General features: G+C 37.2%; 1 protein-coding gene across 1 annotated transcript in view; it reads left to right on the top strand.

The window, feature by feature from the left end:
• Positions 1-24,772, top strand: part of MRPL1 (mitochondrial ribosomal protein L1) — a 73,943-nt gene extending 49,171 nt beyond the window's left edge. The window contains exons 6-7 of the mRNA XM_011966221.1: positions 21,817-21,898; positions 24,476-24,772. Of these exons, the coding sequence (XP_011821611.1) occupies positions 21,817-21,898; positions 24,476-24,591 (198 nt within the window). The 3' untranslated portion in view covers positions 24,592-24,772. The remainder of the gene's footprint in view (positions 1-21,816; positions 21,899-24,475) is intronic.
• The last annotated feature ends 3,037 nt before the right edge of the window (positions 24,773-27,809 follow it).

Below are 27,809 nucleotides of genomic sequence, written 5' to 3' on the forward strand. Positions count from 1 at the left end.
CTCTTGCCTCAGTCTCCTGTGTACCTGGGACTACAGGCACGTGCCACCATGCCCAGCTAATTTTTGTAGTTTTAGTGGAGACGGGGTTTTGTCATGTTGCCCAGTCTGGTCTTGAACTCCTGGCCTCAAGTGATCCGCTTGCCTTGGCCTCCCAAAGTGTCGGGATTTTGGGCGTGAGCTGCCACATCCAGCCTATAATTTGGTTTTGATACTTGTTTTCAGGTTTTTCTTCTGTCTTCCTCTCTCCCATGTTCTCTACCTTTTTTTTCTTTTAATAGCTCCTTGAAGTTTTTCGTTTCTGTTTTCTTCGTCCCTTTCTCTCATTACTTTTTTACCCCCTCTTTTATACTTTTCCCACCCTCCTTGGTCATCTACTTACATGTCAGAAAGATATGAAAGATAGAATGAAATCTATGAGAAAATTAATGTGAATTAGTGGGAAGTGTGTCTCTCAGAATAGTTTTTCAATGACATGCAACCTAATTAATTTTAATTACAGAGTGTCTGATAAAAAATATTGCCTGGTAGATGTTGCCTGAATTAATGCTCTATAATTAACAAATGGTTGTTTTAAAAGTTTGTTTTCTAAAGATGTTTAAATGTTTTCTTATAATCTTATTTACATTATTTATGTTTTTAAAACATATTTGGCACAGTTTCTGAATTGTTAATTCCAAGTTAGTGACATCAGTAAGTTTATTATGAAGCATCAGTTCCTTCTGTGAGTGAGAAGAGTTCTACTCTATTTTTATATATCACAGGACAGATTCTAACCATTAGATGCTATAAATCGAGTTAAGTCAATAAAAGCAAAGTACTGTAAATAAACTACATAATTTAAAAATATGGATGTTACTTGTTCTGTTTCAGTTTAAAAACTAATACTATATTATTTTAACAATATGTAATTTAAATACAAAATCTTGACTATTTGGAATGAGGAAAAATGATAAAAATTTCAGTAAATAAAATTGAAATGATGAAAAACCTCTTTAAAGTACAATATATAAATGCATTTATATGATAGTCTAGGAGATTAGGCATTAAGTTATAACATTAAAGAAAAAAACTACAGCTCTATTACAATCATGTAAATATCCAGATCTTGAGAACATGTAAATAATAATGCTATTGGCAAATCAAATCTAAGCTTGTTTTCTGGAGAGAAGAAAAGAGTAGGACAACTCAGAGTTATATTTATACCAAATCATGTCAAGACCTGATTTAACAAGTATTTCTTGTCTGGGTTTCAAATATATTTGGAGCTTTGACATACTTAACATAAAAGCAATGCCTTTGATATGCTCTTTGTTTTTCTTCTTTTTAAAGTTGTAGACATGGTCCAATTATAGGTGAGTATCATTTTCTGTGCTTGTGTAATAGCGAATAGTTTTGTGGCAAGCATGTTGTCAACCTGGCAGCTGATAAAAGCTGAAGCATATTGTAACGAAAATAAACAAGTTCAGGACAAGGGACTATAAACAATAGTAAAATCTTATGTTGAAATTAGAGAGCCTTTGGTTTTAGTGAACATGTTAGAACAGGAAAAGTGAATGTTCTGGAGTTCAGCCAAACAGTGAGATGTGGATAGTGTAAGACATGGAAATTAAATGCTTATTTTGAAGCAACTGGGTCCATAGGTTGAAATAGTAGCTAGCCAGGAATCTTGCTTAAATCTATAAACAATAACTGGATAAAAGGAAGCAACCCATTGGCTCATGGCTCACTGCCACTTCCCCTCCTCCTTTTCCCTTATTCCTTCTAGTTAATAATTAACTTTTCTTTTGTTGCATTATTTTTGGTGTACTATAGTGTACTGTGTCATAAATAAGGGAATTATAAAGAGAGGAAAATAAACTTTAGAATGTAAAGTAGAGGAAGTAGGCTGGCAATAGATCTTAGATCTCCAAGGATATGGAGCTAAGAAGGAGGAAAAACTAATATTTATCCAGAATCCATTCTGTGTCAGCTCTGCCTTTGTTGCTTTATCATAAGAGAAGTATATTTAGTTGGGATGAGTCATCCTTGCAGTATTTTACGTTACATCTTTTGAATTAATTTTGATCAAAAACTATTTTTGATCAAAAAATAATTTATCATTTCTAGTGGTCTTACCTATATTATCGTGCAATCAGATTTTAATTTCCCAGAACTTTTGGAAATTGAAAGTGTGACTCTCCCCTCCTAACAGATTTGAATAATAACAGAAGAAAAACCATACCATTTGAAAGAAATAGCTAACTTTTCTCATTAATCCATTGTATTTGCAATGTAGTGATCATGGATAATAAAATGACACATGATGAAAAATACAAATGTTGCATAATGTGTAAAAAGGGAGTAAACTGATCTGCTTTCCCTTGCCAGCCACTTTGCTGCATAGACAACTTTCTTTTGTTGGCTTTATTTAAAAAGCAGTGATAAGCTGGGCATGGTGGCTCATGTCTGTAGTCTCAGCTACTCAGGAGGCTGAGCAAGAGGATCTCTTGAGCCTATGAGTTCAAGATCAATCCGGGCAACATAGCAAGATCCCACATCTCTAAATAAAAATAAAAATAAAAACAAATTTAAAACCAGTGGATAAATATGATAGCTTTTACTGAATTCTGTCTTTATCCAAATGCCTGGAGAAGAAATTAAATGGATCTGAAAGATAATTCCTTATGAGTGTCATTAGTATTACATCTAAAAAAGTAACATTTATTAATATAGTATTTACAGTAAACATTAATAACATTTATTAACAGTATTTACAGTAAACAATAAAAATGTTATGAATTATTAAATATAAATGCAAAGTTAAGCATTTTCTAAACAGCTTTATCATAAATAATGATAAAAGCTGCTTTTGCCTCAGAGCACCCTTCTCCCATTACAGATTTTGGCAAATATTAATTTGTTAAAGTGGTGTAAAGCATAGCTTATACCACAGCCTGTCTTTATATGAATTTTCATGTATTTGTAGATAATAATGTTTTCTAAAACAGAGGTTGGCAAATGATGGCTCTGTGGCCTGTTTTTGTGTGGCCTATGAGCTTAGAACCCCTTTAAAAGGTTTTATTAAAAAAAAAACAAGAATAATATGAAACAGAAATCATAAGTAGCCCTTAAAGTCTAAAATGTTTACCATCTGTCTCTTTACAGAAAATGTTTACCAAGCTTAAAATATAAATACATAATGTATAAACGTGGGAGGTTTCAGTTCCAGGTGAGACGGCATAATCACATGAAACTCTCTCTCTCTCACTGAATGCAGCTGTTAAAAACCCTGGACAGAATACGTGGAATAGCTACTTGAGGATTCTGAAAAGTAAATAATAGCAGATTGGGAGAGAAGACCAGATTTTGAAGTACCATCAAACTGGTGGCAAGTTTGCCATTTGTCCCCTTCTGTTGTCACCTGGCCTGGTCTCAATACAGCCTGAAACCAGGCAGCAGACCTAAGTGTAGGCAGAAAGAGCTCCAGGAGAAACCTTCCAGTTACAGGCTTGAGAAGTGGAAATCATATCTCCTTGTAGCAACAGTAGGTATAGGGCAGGGGTCCCCAATCCCTGGGCTATGGACTGGTAATGGTCTGGGTCCTATTATGAACTGGGCCTCTCAGCAGGAGGTGAGCGGTGGGTGAGCAAGCAAAGCTTCATCTGTATTTACAGCGGCTCCCCATGGCTCGCATTACCGTCCAAGCTCTGTCTAGGTTGCATGCTCCTTATGGGAATCTAATGCCTCAGGATCTGAGGTGGAGCCGAGGTAGTGATACTAGTGCTGGGGAGCCACTGCAAATACAGATTAACATTAGCAAAGATGTTTGACTACACAGAGGCCATAATTAATCAATTGCTGCAGTCTCATATCAGAACCCTATCAGTGAGTGGCAGGTGACAATTAAGCTGCATCTGGTGGCAGGCTTTATAGTGGCAGGTAAGCTGATATACTTCAATTGTGCAGCTGCATTTGGTGGCAGGCTTTAAGTCAGAATCCAACCCTTATTTTAGTCTGTGTATGGCCTGCCCATTATTTGATTTACCACTTCCATCTGCACCTCTTTCCCGCACTGCGCACTTGTCTCAGTCAGAGTTTTGGTAAGCCCGCAGGCTAACCCTAGCCAAAATGAGTAAAAAACAAATGCCACTGGAGAGCTTCTTTGAAAAGGGGGAAAGACTCAATGACGAGACAACAGAAGACTCTGAGACTGCCAGCAAAAAGAAAGCTGCATTTAAAAGAAATACCAAGAGCAAGATTCCTTCTTAAATTATGGGTTTGTTGAAACGGATGATTCACATTCTCCAAGCCCACTTTGTATAATGTGTGGCAAGCGGCTATCCAATGAAGCCATGAAACCTTTAAAACTGCTTTGTCACATGGAGACCACGTACCCTCCATTAAAAGACAAGCCTTTGGAGTATTTCAAAAGAAAAGAGCGTGAACACGAAGAACAGAAGCAATTGAAGGCCACCACTTCATCAAATGTGTCTGCACTGACAGCATCGTTCTTAGTGGCTAACCACATTGCTAAAGCTAAAAAGTCCTTTACTGGCGAGGGGTTGATCCTGCCTCCTGCTAAGGACATTTGTTGTGAACTTTTAGGAGAAGCTGCATTCTAAAGGTGGCACGTCTTCTTCTTTTAGCTAGCACTGTAACTAGATGAATTAATGAAATAACAGAGGATATTGAAGCACAATTGTTAGGATTAACGAATCACTGTGACACGCAATCCAGGTTGACGATTCTACTGATGTTAACAAGGCAACAGTGCTTGTTTTTGTGCGATATATTTTTCAGGAGGATATATATGAGGATATGTGTACTTTTGTTGCCAACCAACACCACAGCTGCAGAACTCTTCAAGTCTTTGAATGATTACATGTCAGGAAAACTGAATTATTCGTCTCGTGTTGGTATATACATGGACAGAGTGGCTACCGTGACTGGACGGCTTTCTGTTTTCACTACTTGGGTGAAAGAGGTCACTTCTGAATGAGAGTCTGCGCACTGTGTCATCCATAAAGAGGTGCTGGCTAGCTGAAAAATGTCACCCAAACTTAACGTTTTGCAGGACATGATTAAAATTATCAGCTACATTAAAGTACATGCTCTTAACTCTTGTCTGTTCATGCAGTTCTGCGAGGAGATGGACACAGAGCACACACATCTTCTCTTATACACAGAAGTGAGATGACTTTATAAAGATAGGTCACTGGCCAGAGTTTTTCAGTTCCAAGAGCTGCTCCAGAGATTTCTTTTAGAAAAACAGTCATCACTGGCAGCACATTCAGTGATACAGAATGGGTCACAAAACTTGCTTACTTGTTTGACATATTCAGCCTCCTCAACAAACTCAATCTTCCACTTCTGGGGAAAACAATAACTGTGTTCAAATTGGCAGATAAAGGGGCTGCATTCAAAGTCAAACTGGAATTATGGGGGTGACGAGTGAACATTGGGATTTCTAACACTTTTTAAACATTAGCAGAGGTTTTGAAAGAGACTGAGCCAGGGCCTCCTTTCTCCCAGCTGGTGCACGATCACTTCTCTCAGCTTTCAGAGTTTGGGCATTACTTCCCAACCACAAAAGGCCCCTGAATTGGGAAGGAATGGATCCTTGGCCCATTTGTGAGATCACAAATGACAGTGGCCTTGAAAGTATGTTTGAGACAGCTTCAAATCTCCATATGTTCTGTATTAAAGTCAGTGTGGAATATCCTGAGATTGCCACAAAAGCTCTGGAAAGCCTGCTTCCATTTCCATCATCCTCTTTGTGAAGCAGGGTTTTCCTCAGTGACAGCAACCAAAACGAAATTACAGAGTAGACTGCACATAAGCAACACACTTCGGGTGTCACTGTCTCCCATCCTCCCCAGATGGGACATCTAGTTTCAGGGAAACAAACTCAGGGCCCCCACTGATTCTACATCATGGTAAGTTGTATAATTATTTCATTATATATTACAGTGTAATAATAATAGAAATAGAATACACAGTAAGTATGTGCTTAAATCATCCTGAACCTCCCACCCCCACCCCATTGGAAAAACTGTTTTCTACAAAACCGGTCCCTGGTACTAAAAAGGTTGGGACCACTTGTGTAGGGTAAGACACAGGTATCTAAAACTGTAAGAGAAGGGAACTTTCCTTTTTTAAAAAAAAAAAAAAAAAAAAAATTTTTTTTGAGACAGGCGTTGCTGTGTGTTGCCAAGGTTGGAGTGCAGTGATGTAAGCATAGCTCACTGTAACTTCAAACTTGGAGTCTAGGGATCCTCCTGTTTCAGCCTCTCAGGTAGCTAGGACTACATGCGCTCCACCACACGTGGCTAATTTTTAATTTTTTTTTAAGAGATGGGGTCTTGCTGTGTTGCTCGGACTGGCCTCGAACTCCTGTTCTCAAGTGATCCTCCAGCCTCAGCTGTCCAGCATGCTGGGATAACAGGTGTGAGCCACCACACCCAGCTAGAACCTTTCTTTCTGTTTAGAGGAGCTGTAGTTACGGTGGGACATACCACCCTTGCTTTTTTTCTCTGCCTTTGTCCTTTGAGGGCTAGTTGGCCCTCAGTGGAGAAACATTTGGTTGCAAAATGTGTCAGAACTGGGTAAATAAAGCCCCATCTTTCATTGCAGAGCTGAAAAGGTGAGCCCCAGGGAACCCGGAAGTACTGGGGAGATCAAGCAGAGTGTGGAACTTGGAAAAATGACCTCATAAAACTATAAACTCTTGGAGATGAAATAAATGGAGATGACAGAGGAGAGTCAGGGAACTCTAAGATCATAGAAATTTTTCAATCTGAAAAGCAGAGAGTCAAAAGACTGGAAGAAAATGAAGAGAGCCTGAGGGTCCTGTGGGACAGTAACAAAAGATCTAACTTTCATGTCAGTGGAGTTCCAGAAGGAAAGGAGAAGCGTGGTACAGAAAATTACTTAAATAAATAATGGCAGGATTGCAGAGAAATTGCACCTCTCATACGTTTCAAGTAGGAATGCAGAATGGTGCAGCTACTGTGGAAAACAGTTGTATTTTATAAAGCTCATCATACATTTACCGTATGTCCTAGCAATTCTGTGGGTTTTTAACTCCACACAATGAAAAATTTAAAGTGAAATGGAAACCTACATTCACACAGATACCTGAACACAAATGTTTACAGTAACTCTATTGATAATTATCAAAAGCTGAAAAAAAACCCAGTTGTGTACATGGATGTTTTCCTACATGTGAAAAAATCTCTGGTGCATCACACAGTGGAATGTCACTCAACAATAAAAAAGGTATGAGCCGTTGTGTAGACACAGCAACTTAGAATCTCAAAAGGTTTTGTACTGTAACCTAAGTGAAAGAAGCCAATCTGAAGTGGTTACATACTGACACCAAAAGCACAGACAACAAAAGAACTAGATAAATTGGACTTCATCCAAATTTAAAACTTTTGCGCATTAAATGACGGTATCATTAGAGCACAAAGGCAACCCACTGAATGGGAGAAAATATCTGGAAATCATATATATGATATGAGACTTGAATCGAGAGTACATAAAGAACTTTTACAATTCAATGATAAAAAGATAACCCAATTTTAAAATCATCACAGAGCCTGAATACATATCTCTCCAAAGATGAAATACAAATGGACAATAAACACATAACATTAATAGCTATCAGGAAAATGCAAATTAAAATCACAATGAGATACCCCTTCATACTCTGTAGGATGGCTATTATTTAAAAAAATAAGAAGTGTTGGCAAGGATATAGGGGAATTGGAACTCTTATTTATTGCTGGTGGGAATGTAAAATACTATAGCCGTTATGAAAAACAATATGGCACTTCCTCAAAAAATTAAACATAGAATTACGTGATCCACCAAATCCACTTCTAGATACATACTCAAAAGAATTCAAAGCAGGAACTTGAACAGATGATGGCATACCCATGTTCACAGTAGCATTATTCAAAGGAGACAGAAGGTACAAGCAGCCCATGTGACAATTAACAGATGAATGGATAAAGTGCAGCACACACATTGACTGCAATATTATCAGCCTTTAAAAGGAAGGAAATTGACACATCCTACAACATGCATGAACCTTGAGAACATTTTGTTATGTGAAATAAGCCAGTCCCAAAAGGACAAATATTTTATCCTGCCACTTGTATAAGGTACCTGTAACAGTGAAATTCGTAGAGATAGAAAGTAGAATGGTAGTTACCAGGGGCTGGAGGAAGGGGGCAGTGGGGAGTTATTGTTTAATGAGTTATATACTGTTGTTTTGTTTAAGTGACATTTTTAAAAAGAACACTAGTAAATCAGTGGTTACCAGGAGTCAGGAGTGGATGATGTTTGTGCCTGAGAGAAATCACATGAGGGAATTTTTTGGATTCTGTATCCTATATTGGAGTGGTCATTACTTGAATGTATACATGAGTTTCAAAAGATACACCCCACAAAAAGTTAATTTTACTACCTTTCAATTTTAAAAATGTAATTAAAAAATATGTAAACATATAACAACATAATTAGCTTGTTAGGAGCTGTAGTGGTGGTCGGGCAGGCTTTGGGTCTATGCCCCTATATCAACAGTGAGAATAATTCTTTTTTTTTCCCCCCCTTTTTGAGATGGAGTTTCGCTCCTGTTGCCCAGGCTGGAGTGCAGTGGCGCATCTTGGCTCACTGCAGTTTCTGCCTCCTGGGTTCAAACGATTCTCCTGTCCTTGGCCTCATGAGTAGCTGGGATTACAGGTGCCCGCCACCATGCCTGGCTAACTTTTTGTATTTTTAGTAGAGATGGGTTTTGCCATGTTGGGCAGGTTTGTCTCAAACTCCTTACCTCAGCTTATCCACCCACCCCGGCCTCCGAAAGTGCTGGAATTACAGGCATGAGTCCCCGCGCCCGGCCAAGAATAATTCTTATATTGCTTTACATCTTCATTAAGAAGTAAACTATGGGCCGGGCACAGTGGCTCACACCTGTAATCCCAGCACTTTGGGAGGCCGAGGCAGCAGATCACGAGGTCAGGAGTTCAAGACCAGCCTGACCAATATGGTGAAACCCCATTTCTAGTAAAAATACAAAAAATTAGCCAGACATGGTGGTACACACCTGTAGTGCCAGCTACTTGGGAGGCTGAGGCAGGAGAATCGTTTGAATCTAGGAGGCAGAGGTTGCAGTGAGCCGAGATTGTGCCACTGCACTCCAGCCTGGGCGACAGAGCAAGACTCCGTCTCATTAAAAAAAAAAAAAAAAGTAAACTATGTCTTGCATTTTATAGCATCTTAAAGGGCTGGTTTTAATAACTTTAAATGCTAAACTAAAACAAATTTTTTATTAAGAGGTAATAAATGCACATAATGAAATATTTAGAAAATACTGAATCACCTAGGTAAGAATGCAAAAATCATTCCAAATTCCTGTAATCTTTCACCATTTTAGTACTTTTTATTACTGCTCTTTCTGTATGCACATATTTTTTCTTTAAGTAATTGCTATTTTATATTGAGTTTTGTATTCTTTTCCCTTTAACACTGTATCTTACTTTCCCATGTCATTAAAATCCTTGCAAAGTATCATTTTAATAGCTGTTTCATAGCCTATTATGTAGACACATAATTATTTATTCAACTTTATTTCTTTTTTTGGAGCATTTAGATTGTTTTTAATATCTCATTATTATAAATATAATTCTAATGAACATAAATTCAAGGCTCTCATACACACAGAATACATTCTGTGTCTATGTATAAATATGTAGTTGTTTATTAAGAAATCTGAATTTAGACCAGGCACGATGACTCATGCCTGTAATCCCAGCACTTTGGGAGGCCAAGGTGGGAGAATCGTCTGAGCCAAGGAGTTCAAGAGTGGCTTGGGCAGCAAGGTGAGACCCCATCTCTACAAAAATTTTAAAAATTAGCCAAGCATGATGGTGCATGCCTGTGGTCCTGGCTACTTGAGAGGCTGAGATGGGAAGATTGCTTGAGGCCAGGAGGCCAAGGCTGTCACGAGGTGTGTTTGTGTCATTGCATTCCAGTCTGGGTGACAAAGCAAAATACTGTCTCAAAAAAAAAAAGAAGAAAAGTGAATTTAGTGGAGTATAAACATGACATCGTTTTCTTCATTCTCTTTCAACTGTGCCCTGTACTACTTCCCTTCTCTGGTAGATGCACACATACTAGACAGATCTCATAGTTCAAGTGACTGTGTTCCAGTTCAAAACTCTAATCTCATATCCAGAGATTTCCCTTGCCTAATTTGGAGCCAGGCTTTGATGACTTGTGTGACCTGAAGTGGGGTGTGCTTATTACGATTTCAGCCTCCCAGTTGATCTTAGAATACTCAGTTCTAAGTACGTGGCTCCCAGTGCCTTTTCCAGGCCTAACTGCTCTGGGGTAGATGCCTAAAGAGGAGATTAAGGGAGAAAACCCAAATGCCTTTACTTCCCCATCCGTATTTGTGGTCCCCGTTTTGGGTGGTTTGACTGCTTCCATTTAGCACATATTCAGTCAGTCTCTCCTTCCTGCAGGTACCGCCCTGTCTTTCCAGAGGAACGTCTTGGAGTCTTTCCTTCTCACTTGGCTTCTGCTGCTTCTCATGTTCAGTCAGTCTCTCCTTCCTGCAGGTACCATCCAGTCTTTCCAGATGAACGTCTTGGAGTCTTGCCTCCTCACTTGGCTTCTGCTGCTTCTCATGTTCAGTCAGTCTCTCCTTCCTGCAGGTACCGCCCTGTCTTTCCAGATGAACGTCTTGGAGTCTTGCCTCCTCACTTGGCTTCTGCTGCTTCTTGGGTTGGGTGTTGATTATGGTAGGACCTTTTTGGTGGCCTTAATTGTTGGCATCTTTCTTTAGAATATAGGGTACTAAATGCCTTTTTTCCTTTCAAATTTGAGTCTTCATTGTGAATCTTGAAGAAATTTGTTTCAAATGCATATATAAAGTTTATATCAGCTACTGAAACCATTGCTAAGCATTTTTTAAATTTTAAATAACAATGCATTTCTTAGCCAGACAACTGCATGGTAGATACATAGTAGGAAACCAGAAGTCTATCAGGACCCAACAAAGCTTTCTTTTAAAACAAAACAAAACAAAAAATGCTTCTGCTATAGCAAAAACTTATAAAACAAAAATGGTGACTTTTACTCATTCATTTCCTCAGACATCCTTCAGTCTGTCTTCTGTACCAGGAGTCAGCAAACCAAATCCAGCTCTCCACCTGTTTTTGTGGATAAAGCTTTGTTAGAATACAACTGTGCTCATTTATGTATTGTGTATGATTTGTTTTGCACCAGAACGGCAGAAATGGAAGAATTCTGACAGAGGCCATTTGGCCCGCAGAGCCTAAAATATTTACTGCCTTACCATTTACAAAGAAAGTATGCCAACTCCTGTTTCATACTCTTCTAGAATTCTTTCTAAACCATAGATCAGATATACCATTTATATGCTTAGAAACATTAAATGGCCTCTCACTGCTGACAGGGTATTTTCTAAGATCTTTACCTTTAAATCGCTTTGCGACCTAGTTGCAGATCACTACCTCAGGTTCAAATTCAGTCTTTCCCGCTGTTTTCAGTTGTGCAACTGGAAGACCAAAGTTACAAATAGCAGCTTGCAGGCTGAATTTGGCCTCTAGTCTTACTTTGTTGGTCCCAAATAGTGGTGGTGGTTTGTCTATTGAATCAGGATTTAAAAACTGGAGAGTATCACATAGAAATCCAGATTTTTAGCTGTCCTTGACAAATCAGGAGTTCTGATGACATTGGCCCCACAGCCCTCAGTCTGTTAACCCTTAGTGTAACAACTCTGCCACCTCCATCCCTAGTGGTTGCTGTCCACCTCAGCACAACCTGTATCACACACATGGTATAAGCATATGCATGTAAACCCAGTCCTCCTCACTTATACATGTTTCCCACTTTGGCCACTGTAGACATTTGAGTTCGTAACCCTGGAGCTAGATATAATGAACTACCTCATGGTCCCCTGATCCACGTTTTTTAAAAAATTTATTTTTTTATTTCAATAAGTTTTTGGGGAACAGGTAGTGTTTGGTTACATGAGTAAGTCCTTTAGTGGTGATTTCTGAGATTTTGGTACACCCATCATCCGAGCAGTGTACACTGTACCCAAAGCGTAGTCTTTTCTCCCTCACTCCCCTGCCACCCTTTCCCCTGATTCCCCAAAGTCCACTATATCATTCTTATGCCTTTGCCTCCTATAGCTTAGCTCCCTCTTATGAGTGAGAACATACAATGTTTGGTTTTCCATTCCTGAGTTACTTCACTTAGAATAATGGTCTCCAATTCCATCCAGGTTGCTGTGCATGCCATTATTTCAATCCTTTTTATGGCTGAGTTGTATTCCATGCTGTATATATATACCACAATTTCTTTATCCATTCATTGATTGATGGGCATTTGGACTGGTTCCATATTTTTGCAATTGCGAATTGTGCTGCTAAAGACACGCGTGTGCAAGTATCTTTTTCGTATGACTGCTTTTCCTCTGAGTAGATACCCAGTACTGGGATTGCTAGATCAAATGATAGTTCTACTTTAATTCTTTAAGGAATCTCCACACTGTTTTCCACAGTGGTTGTACTACTAATAGTTTACATTCCCACCAGCAGTGTAAGAGTCCCTTTTTCACCACATCCACGCCAACATCTATTATTTTTTTATTTTTTGATTATGGCCATTCTTGCAGGGTTAAGGTAGTATCTATCGCATTGTGGTTTTGATGTGCGTTTCCCTGATCATTAGTGATGTGGAGCATTTTTCATATATTTGTTGGGCATTTGTGTATCTTCTTTTGAGATCGTCTCCCCATGTCCTTAGCCCACTTTTCGATGGGATTGTTTTTTTTCTTCCTGATTTCTTTGTGTTTCTTGTAGATTCTGGATATTAGTCCTTTGTCTAATGTATAGATTGTAAAGATTTTCTCCCACTCTTTGGGTTGTCTCTTTACTCTGCTGATTGTTTCTTTTGCTGTGCAGAAGCTTTTTAGTTTTATGAAGTCCCATCTACTTATCTTTGTTTTTGTTGCATTTGCTTTGGGTTTTTGGACATGAAGTCATTGCCTAAGCCAATGTCTAAAAGGGTTTTTCTGATGTTATCTTCTAGAATTTTTACAGTTTCAGGTCTTAGATTTAAGTCCTTGATCCATCTTGAGTTGATTTTTGTATAAGGTGAAAGATGAGGATCCAGTTTAATTCTTCTACATGTGGCTTGGCAATTATCCCAGCACTATTTGTTGAATAGGGTGTCCTTTCCCCACTTTATGTTTTTGTTTGCTTTGTCAAAGATGGTCTGTAAGTACCTAGGTTTATTTCTGGGTTCTCTGTTCTGTTCCATTGGTCTCTGTGTCTATTTCTATACCAGTACCATGCTGTTTTAGTGACTATGGCCTTATAGTATAGTTTGAAGTCAGGTAATATGATGCCTCCAGAGTTTTTCTTTTTGCTTAGTCTTGCTTTGGCTGTGTGGGATCATTTTGGTTCCATATACATTTTAGGATTTTTTTTTTCTAGTTCTGTGAAGAATGATGTTGGTATTTTGATAGGAATTCCACTGAATTTGTATATTGCTTTTGACAGTATGGTCATTTTCACAATATTGATTCTGCCCATCCATGAGCATGGGGTATGTTTCCATTTGTGTGTGTTGTCTATGATTTCTTTCAGCAGTGTTTTGTAGTTTTCTTTGTATAGAGGTCTTTTGCCTCTTTGGTTAGGTATACTCCTAAGTATTTTATTTTACTTTTTGTAGCTATTGTAAAGGGGGTTGAGTTCTTGACTTGATTCTCAACTTGGTTGCTGTTGGTGTATAACAGAGCTACTGATTTGTTTCTGTTAATTTTGTATCTTGAAACTTTGCTGAATTCATTTATCAGTTATAGGAGCTTTTTGAAAGAGTCTTTAGGCTTTTCTAGGTATATGATCATGTCGTCAGCAAACAGCGACAATTTGACTCCTCTTTATTGATTTGGATGCCCTTTATTTCTTTCTCTTGTCTGATTGCTCTGGCTAGGACTTCTAGTACAATGTTGAATAGAAGTGGTGAGAGTGGGCATCCTCCTTGTCTTGTTTCAGTTCTCAGGGTTCAAGTTTTCAACTTTTCCCCATTCAGTATTATGTTGGCTGTGGGTTTGTAATCATGGCTTTTATTACATTAAGGTATGTCCCATTTCTGCTGATTTTGCTGAGGGTTTTAATCTTTAAGGGATGCTGACTTTTGTCAAATGCTTTTTTCTGCATCTATTGAAATGATCATGTGATTTTTGTTTTTAATTCTGCTTATGTGATGTATCACATTTATTGACTTGCATATGTTAAACCATCCCTGCATCCTGGTATGAAACCCAGGTCATAGTGGGTTATCTTTTTGATATGCTGTTGGATTTGGTTAGCTAGCATTTTGTTAAGGATTTTTGCATCTATAGGCTGCGTGCAGTGGCTCATGCTTGTACTCCCAGCACTTTAGGAGGCTGAGGTGGTTGGATCACCTGAAGCCAGGAGTTCAAGACCACCCTGGACAGCATTGTGAAACCCCATGTCTACTAAAAATACAAAATTAGCCGGACGTGGTGGCACATGCCTGTAGTCCTGGCTACTTGGGAGGTTAACAGGAGAATCACTTGAACCCGGGAGGCAGAGGTTGCTGTGAGCCGAGATCATGCCATTGCACTCCAGCCTGGGCAAAAAGAGCAAAACTCGGTCTCAAAAAAAAGAAAAGGAGTTTTGCATCTATATTTGTCAGAGATATTGATCTGTAGTTTTCTTTTTTTGTTATGTTCTTTCCTGGTTTTGGTATTAGAGTGCTATTGGCTTCATAGAACAATTTAGGGAAGATTCCCTATTTCTATATCTTGTGGAATAGGGTCAGTAGGATCGGTACCAATTCTTCTTTGAATGTCTGATAGAATTCAGCTGTGAATCTGTGGTCCTGGAATTTTTTTGTTGGCAGTTTTTTTGTTTTGTTTTGTTTTTAATTACCACTTCAATCTCACTGCTTGTTATTGGTCTGTTCAGAGTTTCTATTTCTTCCTGGTTTAATCTAGGAGGGTTGTCTATTTCGAGGAATTTGTCCATCTCGTCTAGGTTTTCTGTGTGCATAGAGGTTTTCTATGCGCATAAAGGTGTCAGAGTAGCCTTTAATGATCTTTTGTGTTTCTGTGGTATCAGTTGTAATATCTCCTGTTTCATTTCTAATTGAGCGTATTTGGATTTTCTCTTTTTCTTCCTTAACCTCGCTAATCATCTATCGATTTAATTTATCTTTTCAAAGAACCAGCCATTTGTTTCATTTATTTTTTGTATTGTTTTTTGTTTGTTTGTTTGTTTGTTTCCATTGCATTTAGTTCTGCTCTGATCTTGGTTATTTCTTTTCTTCTGCTGGGTTTGGGTTTGGTTTGTTCTTGTTTCTCTAGTTCTCTGAGGTGTTACTTTAGATTGTCTATTTTTGCTCTTTCAGATTTTTTGATGTGGCATTTAAGGCTATGAACTTTCCTCTTAGCACTCCCTTTACTGAATCCCAAAGGTTTTAATAGATTGTGTCACTATTATCATTCAGTTCAAAGAATTTTTTAATTTCCATCTTGATTTTATTGTTAACCCTGTGATCGTTCAAGAGCAGGTTGTTTAATTTCTATGGTTTTGAGGGTTCCTTTTGGAGTTAATTTCCACTTTTATTCTACTGTGGTCTGAGAGAGTACTTGATATAATTTCAGTTTTCTTAAATTTATTGAGACTTGTTTTGTGGTCTATCATAAGGTCTATCTTGGAGAATGTTCCATGTGCTGATGAATGGAACGTATATTCTGCAGTTGTTGGGTAGAATGTTGTGTAAATATCTCTTAACGCTCATTTGATCTAGGGTATATTTTAAATCCATTGTTTCTTTGTTGACTTTCTGTCTTGATGACCTGTCTAGTGCTGTCAGTGGAGTATTGAAATCTCCCACTATTATTGTGTTGCTATCTATCTCATTTCTTAGGTCTAGTAGTAGTTGTTTTATAAATTTGGGAGTTCCAGTGTTAGTGCATATATATTTAGGATTGTGATATTTTCCTGTTGGACAAGTTCTTTTATCATTATATAATGTCAAAATATAATGTCTTTGTCTTTTTTAACTGCTGTTGCTTTAATGTTTGTTTTGTCTAAGAATAGCTACTCCTGCTCACTTTTGGTGTCCATTTGTATGGATTAATTTTTTTCCCACCTCTTTACCTTAAGTCGATTTGAGTCCTTATGTGTTAGGCAGTCTCTTGAAGACAGCAGATACTTGGTTGGTTAATTCTTATCCATTCTGCTATTCTGTATCTTTTAAGTAGAGCATTTAGGCCACTTACATTCAACATTAGTATTGAGATGTGAGGTACTGTTCTATTCATTGTGCTATTTGTTGCCTGATACCTTTTTTTTTCTTAAATTTATTACATCTTTGTTTTATAGGTCCTGTGAGATTTATGTTTTAACGAGGTCCTATTTTGGTGTATTTCAAGGATGTGTTTTAAGATTTAGAGCTTCTGTTAGCAGTTCTAACAGAACTGCTAAATGTGGTGCTGGTTTGGTAGTGGCAAATTCTCTCAGCATTTGTTTGTCTGAAAAAGACTGTATCTTTCCTTCATTTATGAAGTTTAGTTTCACTGGATATGAAAATCTTGGCCAATAATTTTTTTTTTTTTTTTTAAGGAGGCTGAAGATGGAGCCCTAATCCCTTCTAGCTTGTAGGGTTTCTGTGGAGAAATATGCTGTTAACATGATAGGTTTTCCTTTTTAGGTTACCTGGTGCTTTTTCCTCACAGCTTTTAAGATTCTTTCCTTCATCTTGACTTTAGATAACCTGATGACTATGTGCCTAGGCAATGATCTTTTTGCGATAAATTTCCCAGGTGTTCTTTGAGCTGCTTTGTATTTAGATCTCTAGCAAGGTTGGGAAGTTTTCCTTGATTATTCCCTCAAATATGTTTTTCAAACTTGTTGATTTCTTCCTCAGGAACACCATATTCATAGTTTTGATCATTTAACATAATCCCAACTTCTTGGAGGCTTTGTTTGTTTATTTATTTTGATTCTCTTTTCTTTCTCTTTGTGGATTGAGTTAATTCAAAAACTTGTCTTTGAGCTCTGAAATTCTTTATTCTGCTTGTTGGATTCTATTGCTGAGACTTTCCAGTGCATTTTGCATTTCTGCAAATGAAGTGTGTCCTTCATTTCCAGAAGTTGTGATTATTTTTTATTTATGCTATCTAGTTCACTGAAGATTTTTCCCTTCATATCTTGTATCACTTTTTTGATTTCATTAAGTTGGACTTCACCTTTCTCTGCTGCCTCCTTGATTAGCTTAATAATCAACCTTCTGAATTCTTTTCTGGCAATTCAGGGATTTCTTCTTGGTTTCAATCCATTGCGATCCATTGCTGATAAGCTAGTGTTATCTTTTGGGGGAGGGGGGTATTTAAGAACTTTGGTTTTGTCATATTACCACAATTGTTTTTCTGGTTCCTTCCAGAAGGAAGTTCTGAGGCTCAAGGGCTGCTGTTCAGATTCTTTTGTCCCACCAGTTGTTCCCTTGATGTAGTGCTCCCCTTCTTCCCCTAGGGATGGGGCTTCCTGAGAGCCAAACTGTAATGATTGTTATTTCTCTTCTGGATCTGGCCACCCAGCAGAGTTACCAGGCTCCAGACTGGTAGTGGGGCATGTCTGCACAGAGTACTGTGATGCAAACTGTCTTCAGGTCTCTCAGCCATGGACAGCAGCACAGTTTTCTGCTGTCTCTGGGGCCTGCCGGAGCAATCCGCTTCCTTCAAGGGTCTGTGGGTTCTCCTGATCCACCTTTGTCTCACATTACCTTATGCTGGTGCCTCTGCCTAGAAGATCCTCTTTGTCCTTCAAAATTCGTCATCCTTTAAGATTCAGCTTAGATATCACCTTCTTTGGTGATGAGTAAAGCCTCCGTGTCAATTACTTCTTCCTCTGTGCCCTTGTGGCACTTTGTTCATATAGTTAAAGTGGTATTTCTTATGGTGTGTTTTAGTGTCTATATTGTAATCTCAAGGGCAAGGTTTGTATCTTATTCATCTTTCTGTTCCTGGTTCTGTGTGTTGCTTGACAGAGTGGGGGTTAAGTAAATGTTGCTAAGTTGTATGGTGTTAACATCTAAAAATTAGGAAGGTAGTAAAGGATTCATTGGGCAAAGAGAAAAATTCTTATTTTTCCATCTTAAATGTATATTCTTTTGGTGTTTCACTTAGTTTCTCTTTTTTCTCCCCTTAGTATACAACACACTCATTTGTGTTTCTCAGACAATTGATACTTCATTTTCTTTATATAAAGATCACCAACTTGTAATAGCTGTGTCCAGAGTCATAAGCTAGTAAGGTGGTGGAAGTGAGGTTTGTCTGCCTTAAGTGCTCAGACATGTAGCTACTTGGCCACCCCTTACCATGTGTGTCCCCATGAATAAGTTACAGAGTTTTCTGAGTCTGTTTATAAGTGTAAATAAAGGATAATAATAGCACCTACCTCATAGGGTTCTTGGGAGAAATGAATAAGAATATCTATGTGAACACTTAGAGCTTGGCCCAAAGTAAGTACCCAATAAACAGAGCTGCACCATCAATTATTATTACTACTTTATGTTATGTAGGAGACATACGGATAACCTTTCTTTTCTTAGTTTAGACTGTTAGGAGTCATGGAAATTAAGAGTTTTGGCCCATCTTTAAAAGCCGTCTGCCAGTCCACACTTTATATAGTCTTAGAATATTACATTTGGAAGGGATTTTGGAGGCCAAGTGGTCTAACAGGTGCTTATCCAAAGCAGCAGTCCTCTCTGCAGTTTTCAGTCAAAGATGATTAGTCATCTAGAGACTGTCAGAGCATTTATAGTAATATAAGTTGCCACTTTAGAAGGAACATGTGATTGTTTAAAAATCATGTATGGGGTGCTTTTTTTTTCTTCTTCTTTTTTTGGTTCTGTCTTCTGTAAGATTGTAAAAATCCTTTATTCACACTGTAATCCTTAGTCCTTCAAAATATCTGGACAGACTAACCTCTGTAGTAGTGGTTCTCAAAATGTGGCCCAGGGATCCTTTTTAACTCAGACACTTTCCCCAGGAATCTTTCTTCTTTTATCCCCTTTCTTTTAAATCAGAGAATCTGTGAAGACCCTGGTCGTGTAGACTAAGTTCTTTTTGTGAATTTTTCTGTAGCAAGACTCAATGACCTAAAAATGTTTAAGAATCACTGGCTTGGACATGCTTGTGATTACATTTTGCCCTGAGATGAATTATGACATATGCATCTCAACGGGACCAAAAAAAAAAAGGGTTAAGAACCACTGATTTTTAGTTTTATCATAATGATAAGAAAGTTATTGAATAAAATGGTTAGGAATTACACAAAAAGGGGGAAATCTGAGAGTTAAAACAGAGATAGAGACATAAAGTTCACCTGTGTCCACTGAGCCACTGCCCTGACATCTTTTGTAGAAGCCTTCTGTCTGCTTAGGGAATGGTTTCTGACATAATAAGGGATGCTAAGCAGAAAGTAAAGTGGTCTTTTTTTTTTTTTTTTTTTTTTTGAAAACATGTATGCTGCAGAATAAGGAATAACTGTTTTGTCTTGCAATGGATAATCACTTTAGTTAAACATATGTAGTATTGTGACTGTTATATATTCAAATACACACATATGCACACATACAAATATGGTGCTTAACATAGTCCTATATCCCCTTCAAGATCAACCCCATCCCTGTTTGTTTTTCCCTTGCTGTACCAAGTCATATACTGTGCTTTTGTTAATATAATAGATAATATTCTCTCTTCAAAATAGTCATCCTGCCTCCTTAAGACCACAAAATGTTATCACATGGGAAAGCACTATTGGAGTGCAGACTAACTGAGAAGTAGGCAGAAAACCTTGTAAGTTTGCTTTTCTGAGTTCTCTTTAGATCATTGTCACCCCAAATGAATTTCCTTAGCAAGTTTTGATAAAACTCATCCACATTTATATTTTGTTTTTGTACACAACTATCTGTCTTGTCATTAGCCAATTAAATAATCACAGTAATGCCTATGAGATATGTAACATTTCCATAATTTTGCACAATATCTAAAATAAAAAGTATAGCTATACATATATTTTAAAATTCAGTAGAGGGCACAGTACCATATATTAAATATGCTAAAATTTGAATAAAAGTGTAAACTATGTTTTAAAACATTTTTGTGGTTTTTTTAAACTTAAATTGATAAAATCATTGAAGGTATCCTAATAATGAAAGTTGCAGGGGACATAATTGTTTTATATTTTTGAAACATATATTGTGCAGAGTTAAGAGGGAAATTGAAGGCAGGGACACATGCTGATGCCTTTAGCCTTTTCTTTTTTTATTTTTCAACATAAATGTGTAAGGTGCCTTCTCTGCCAGTGAGCTACCTGCTTCAATGCAAATTAAAGTCTGTATGGTGTATGGACTTAATAAGGTGAACTAAACATTGCTTTTTTATCCTCTCAGAACTTCTACTTAAGGATTGGCATAAAGTGAGAATTCCTCCAGTATTGTCCAACCTTTCTCACTTAGGATTTGGTACTGCATCGTGCCCAAGTGGGTGTTGAATAAATGCTGTTTGATGATGATAAAATAATTTTTTTAGGACGAATTCTCTTTATGTTTATGTGGGGCACAGTTCTCACAGGGCTCTCAGAGTCTTTGGAAAACAGAAATCTTGTTTGAACTTCAACTGTTGTACTGTATAAATTTTGCCTGTTAAGCTACTATAATTTTATATGAATCTTCTTTTTTTTTTTTTTGAGACAGAGTTTCACTCTCGTCACCCAGGCTGGAGTGCAATGATGCAATCTCAGCTGACTGCAACGTCCGCCTCCTGGGATCAAGCAATTCTCCTGCCTCAGCCTCCTGAGTAGCTGGGATTACAGGCATCTGCCACCACACCTGACTAATTTTTGTATTTTTAGTAGAGACGAGGTTTCACCGTGTTGGCCAGGCAGGTCTCAAACTCCTGACCTCAGGTGATCCGCCTGCCTTGGCCTCCCAAAGTTCTGGTATTACAGGCGTGAGCCACCGTGCCCAACCATGAATTTTTTGAAAATTGGTTTATTTGGCACGGTGCAAAATCCTGTAAACATTTGAATGTAATATAGCGGATTTTAACTAGAATATTTAGGAAGAATAAGAGTCATTGAATTTGAATAATAAACACAAAGACTTTTCAAGGGTGTAGTTTGAGTTTAGGAGTTTTATGAATAGGACTCATTCACTGTATGTTTACTCACTGCTAAATGACAAGATAATTGTTATTGCATAGAGTGTTTGAAAAATTAGAACGTTAGCACAACATCCTGAAATTGTCTCTGTGTAGATATGTATTGTCTGAATGCATGTGGCAAGCAGTTTTATTTTGGACTCATGAAAACATTAATTTCTAAACATTTTCTTAGTTTCCTTTAAATCAACAAACTTCATGAGAAAATATCACTGTTTCCTTGCAGGGTGGGTGTAGGAAATGATGTATTCTGCTCCAAGATATGCTTTGGGGAAATTACTTGGAAGTCAAGGACTCTCAAGTAGAAAAACTTCAACTTCAATTTGTTATAACATGTTCTATAAATCTATTAAATCTTGACAAGTGAAGACATGTAAATGTGGCATTCGAAACAAAGAGCTGTAGAGGTTTTCCCCTTTCACAGTAGGGTCACTTACTAGATAATTTGCATTGATTGAATATTTGAAAAATAGTCTAGAATAATTGTATTATCTTCTTACTTTCTCATCATTAATGTTGTATATATTACTTTCTTTCAGTTGGATATGTCAAGTGACCAGATAGCTGCCAATCTACAAGCAGTTATTAATGAAGTTTGTAGGCACAGACCACTGAATTTGGGTAAGTGGTTTGCTGAGGGTAGACTTCCCTATGACCCCGCGATACTTTAAAATGTAAAATATGAAGAAAAAAGTCAAGTTAACATGCAAGTATAATAGCAAAGTGTAAAATATTAAATAAAATATCAAGTTAACATGCAAATATTATATTTCCAGGGATTAGATAAAGAAATTTAATTCTCCAAAGGATTTCTCTAGCATTAATGAGGAATGCATCCTGAAACCTTTGTAGATTCCCACATTATTACTACTAATAAATGTAGCAAAGTTTGAAAGAAAACCGTAACTGATTGCTTTAAACTTACAGTGATGTTAGGGACTAAAATTATTTCTAAAATGACATTTTGAAGCCAGATCATTAACTTTGTCATTGGCACTAGCAGTTGGTTTTCTTAATCTTATTTATTTATTACAGGAAAGAAAGAAGATCATTTTATTGTGTCATGAGAGTCATTTATAAATGAGGTGATTCATAGAGAATCACTCAACTCAATTGAGATGCGAAAACGGTGTTGTAGGCTGGAACACAGGTGTCCAGTTTCTTTGTCATTGTGTTGTGTGCTGTTCAAATTCCTTCCTCAGACAAATTTCACTTGTGGATGGTTGAAGCCAAGCAAGGGTCCATTATACTCGATTGATTATTCATTTGTAGGCTTACCATGATAAGAATTTGTCAGGTTTACTTTTATAACCAAGTTTATAATTAAAACACAATCTTAAGCTATTTTTCACCTTCTTTGGGAGTTAACCATACTGGTGAATAAATATCACCCTTGTTAATTCTCTTGTCCTAAATATGGCCATACTACTAAGTAATTGGATGTGTATGGATTCTTATAGTCCACAGAGAACTTTGATTTCAGTACAGGATCCTCTGAGACCATAGTAGGAGTAGATGATGGACAGCAAATCCTCAAAATGTTGTTATTCTCTTTCTGCTATTTCATATGAAGCCCCCTTAGCATGTTTAAATGTTGTGATTCTCTTTTTGCAACTTTATTTTATTTTTTGAGACAGGGTCTCACTCTGTCGCCCATGCTAGAGTGCAGTGGCTTGATGTCAGCTCACTGCAACCTCCGCCTCCCAGGTTCCAGCAATTCTCCTGTCTCAGCCTCCCAGGTAGCTGGGATTATAGGCGCCTGCCACCATGTCAGCTAATTTTTGTATTTTTAGTAGAGATGGGGTTTCATCACGTTGGCCAGGCTGGTCTCGAACTCCTGACCTCAGGTGATCCACCCACCTTGGCCTCCCAAAGTGCTGGGATTACAGGTGTGAGCCATGGTGTCTGGCTGTCTTTTTGCTATTTTAAATGAAGCCCCTTAACATTGTTCTTATGAAAAGCATTTTAGTTTTTAGAGAACTTTACCAACTGTGTGGTAACACAAAGGTAGCATCTGTATATCACCACCTGTTCCCTTCACTGTTGACTTTGCAATAAAATAAATTGTAGGTGATCATCTTCTGGAAGAGAGAAATGAATTATTAGTGAGTATATGTAGTTTCAAGGATAAATCTCTAATATTCTAGAGTACAACTAGTTTGTCTTATATTCTAGAAATGAAACTATCTTCCTCTTCTTATAATTCAAAATGTTATACAGTAATACAAAAAGTTTAGTAATACAGTACTCTTCATGTGAAAATATGACATGAGTTCTGTAAGTTTTCCTGCTGCATATTTGTACAGCATGTCCTTGAATAATATCCTTTTGTCCAGTGTTATTTCATTATAACATTCATAAGAAAAAAATAGATTCCTGGCCAGAGCCACTGTCTGTGTGGAGTTCGCATGTTCTCATGTCTGCATGGGTTCTCTGGGTACTTCGGTTTTCTCCCACATCCCAGAGATGGGCATATTAGGTTAATTGGTATGTCTATGTGGTCCTGGTGTGAATGAGTGTGGGGGGTGTGTACGTGTGCCCTGCAATGAGATGCTGCTTATCTGGAGATCATTCCCACCTATGCTCTGACCTGCCGGGATAGGCTTTGGCCTCCCGCAACCCTGGACTGGAATAAGGGAGTTGGAAGATGAATGAATGAATGCAAACTATTGTAAAATAAAAATGTGCAAAGTATATGATGATCATACAAATGCAGGACAATAAATGATGTGGTATGAAAGCACTCAGGGAGCCAATCATATTTGTTAGTTTGTTTTTGAACTGCATGGTGGCAGATGGCGCTTCTTACGGTTTTCATTTTGCAAACACTTAGTCTTTGATTTAAGTCACCACCACTATGACTCCTGTCACTCTGATTTACCAACAGTTGGGTAAATAATTATTGCTTTTATTAATCTTAAATGTATTTATAGTTCAAATTTATTTCAGTGGTTAATATTAGAAGTGTTTGAGCTCTTTATTTAGATGCTTGGTGATATTTTTGTGACTAGAAATTTGTCTTCGAAACTTAACTCTTATTAATTAGCCTATGGTACAATTGATTTCTCTATAAGTTGTTTTGCTTAAAGTTGCAGTTTCCAAGAACCTAGTGACAATATTTAGTGAGGGTTTACTGTATTTGCTCATGAGGTGGTATTGTGATATAAAATCAAAGTTGATTCTCATTTTTGTTTCCAGGTCCCTTTGTGATACGTGCTTTCCTTCGTAGTTCAACAAGTGAAGGTTTATTACTGAAGATTGATCCATTGTTGCCTAAAGAAGTAAAAAATGAAGAAAGTAAAAAAGACATCTAAATGTGTTGAATTGCGAAATTACTTTAAGTGGTTTAAGAAGCAATGGAGAAAATTATAAAACTGCATAGTTTTTACATTTGATGTCTCGTTATTGATCATACTTGAAAGTGAACTTTAACACTGAAAAATCTTAGTCATTTCAAGAATAAGAAAATAAAATTTTCTCTTTGTCTGAACCTGCCTTTTAGACCCTGTGACATTTTCTTTTTTGGAATCCAGAGTCTACATATTGGTAATTATAGCAGCAGTTTCTAACTTGATAACTTTCCCTTGGGAGTCATAACCATCTGAGGGAATGGTAACATCCTCAGTTCCCATAAAGCAGAAAATGGCAGAATCATGAGGTACATCACAAAGATAACTATTTTCTTTAAAAAAAAAAAAAGGAAGGAAAATATGCATTCCAAAGAATTCTGAGTACTATTTTTGATAGCATGAATATAGAAAATTGCTAAGTCACTAAAACATGTGTTGGGTTATCTCTTTTTAGGAATCGGTTTGTAATTATATATATAATATGTATATGTAATATATAGTTATATATTATGTAATTATGTAATATATGTAATATATATTATATAATTATATATGATAATATATACATTTGTAAAATACCACATATTTTTATGATGCTTTGCAATCTACAAGGCACTGTATACAGTGTTTTCATATACGTGACCTCATTTGCTCCTGAATTTCTCTGCTTAATAGTATAACAAGTGTTTGGTTAGTGTTTGTCGAATGAACATTCCCATGAAGTAGCTAGAACAACTTCATTCATGGATTAAAAATCAGGACAAGAAGTAAAGCATCTTGCATCAGGTACCAGTTTGCAGACCGATATTAATCCTTAAGTGCTTACTGATTTATGACAAAATGAAAAAAAAATAAGGATTATTTTGGCATGCAATTGCCAGCTGTCCTTTCTTGGGAATGATTACTTGAAGTATCTTCCACCTTTTTAGGGGTTATTTGAATGAATTTTCTTTTATGAAATAATAGTGATGGTGAATTTGTTGGTGGGGTTTAAATACCTAGTTTGTTTTTGTTTTGTTATTATTTTTTTCTCATTAATGAGTCTCATTTTATTTTAGTTTTGGTGTTGACTCACCAGCTCTAGCTTTTCAAGGTAAAATCTTTTTTGAAGAAGAGCTGGGTAACACAATTCTCACAATTACAAAATGTATTATTTTAAAACAATTAGATTTCTAATAACACAAATTATTTTGATTCATTTTGCATTGATCTACTTGGGAACCATAAATCTGCCTAGAACACAGAGAATTAGCACACTCAACTTGGCCAAGGAATAGACATGTTTCAAGATGAAATTCATCACTACCAATGAAGTATTTATTCTTGCCAAGGCTGTTCTGCTTCAATCTAATCAAGCTTATAGACCTACATCTCAGTTTACAGAAGATACAAGAGATGGAGGTACAAATCAACTGACCTCAAGTGGGAATAATTAGGCCAATTCAGAATGTGGGATGTGATGCAGTTCAACCCTCCCAGCCTCATAGAAGCAAGCAGAAGGAGAAACCATTAAAGAGAATTCAGACGTAACAATTAATGTGGGTTAGTGATTAGAGTGTAGTTTGAAAACATCAGCTATACAAGACATTTGAGGGAAAATGGATTAATACCTACTCTGTAAAGAAAATTTTGACAGCTCCATATAGGTCTCCCAAATTCTTTTTGAGATGTTAGTGATCTGAGAATTCCAAATGACTGAATAGCCACAGTACCCCACTAAGCTTTTTTTTCCCCACAGGAAAATTAAAACTTAGGGTTTGCTTACCCAAAACAGCAATAACATTACTAGAAAACAATAACAGCAGTTACCTTTTATTGGGTGCTGCTATGGTTTGAATGTGTCCCTCAAAAAGTATGTGTTGGAAACTTAATCCCCAATGCAACAGTGTTGAGAGATGAAGCCTCATGGGAGGTACAAGTCGTGACAGCTCTGCCCTCATGAATGAATTAATGCTGAGTATAGTCATTGGAGATTCCGAAGAGAGGGAGGGTGGGAGGAGGATGGTGAGGGTTGAGAAATGAATAAGTACAATGTACACTATTTGGGTGATGGTTACATTAAAAGGCCCAGGCCACCACTAAGCAATATATCCTGTAACACAACTATACTTGTACCTCTTAAATTTATACAAATTGTAAAAATAATAATAAAAGGGCTTAAGACTGCAAGGAACTCTTGGGCATACCTTGCATGCTTGCTTGCTCTCTCTTCCTCCCTGGCTCGCTTCCTCTTGCCCTTTCTTGCCCTTCTGCCTCCTGCCATGGTATGACTACAGCAAGAAGGTTATCACTAGAAGCCAGCTCCTTCATCATGGTCTTCCAGCCTGCAGACTGCAAGAAATTAATCTCTATGCTTTATAAATTACCTTCTCAGGTATTCTGCTATAACAACACAAAACAGACTAACAAATGCGTACTACCTTCTTATACTTTAGATGCATCCTCTCATTTCATCCTCACAGCAATTCACTAAGCAGAGTGGTACTCCCATTTCACAGGTAAGGAAAATGAAACTTCTGTGACATGTCATAAGTGGCAAACTAAGATTTAAACCCGGATCTGTTTAATTTTAAAGACCTTAGTCTCTTTTAGCCATTGGGCTATTTTACCTCTTTTTAAATATATATTCTAAGATCAACCATTTAATTGAGCAGCTTTAAAATTTTAAAATATTGAATAATTGCCTTCAGTGTCTTGGTATTTCTAGTTAATGAATTATGGCAGGGCTGATGTGAAGAAAGTAGAAGTAGAAGAGTTAGAGTGGGATGAGGAAAGAGTAACACAGGATGGAGAGGAAAAGATACCTACCTGTTTTCCACAGTTACCATCTTTTGAAAGCTTACAGATTAATCATTATTTGAAGATCTCAATTTACAAAGTAGAAGCTCTGCTATTTGTAGATTTTCTTTTAATTAATGGATAAGTATAGTCGTTATTGAAAAAATTAAAAATACTGATTAGCTATTTTAAAATTCATAATCTACTACTGAATGATAACCAGCATTAATATTTTAGTACTTTGTTGTCTTCGGTTGTGAGTGTGTATGTATCCGTGTGTGCACATGTTATAAAGTAAGCATTTCGTATATTTAAAATGCCATATGAGGCTGGGCGTGGTGGCTCATGCCTGTAATCCCAGCACTTTGGGAGGCCGAGGCGGGCGGATCACAAGGTCAGGAGAT

Source organism: Mandrillus leucophaeus, unplaced genomic scaffold (genome assembly GCF_000951045.1).
Source record: "Mandrillus leucophaeus isolate KB7577 unplaced genomic scaffold, Mleu.le_1.0 Scaffold75, whole genome shotgun sequence".
Taxonomy (NCBI): domain Eukaryota; kingdom Metazoa; phylum Chordata; class Mammalia; order Primates; family Cercopithecidae; genus Mandrillus; species Mandrillus leucophaeus.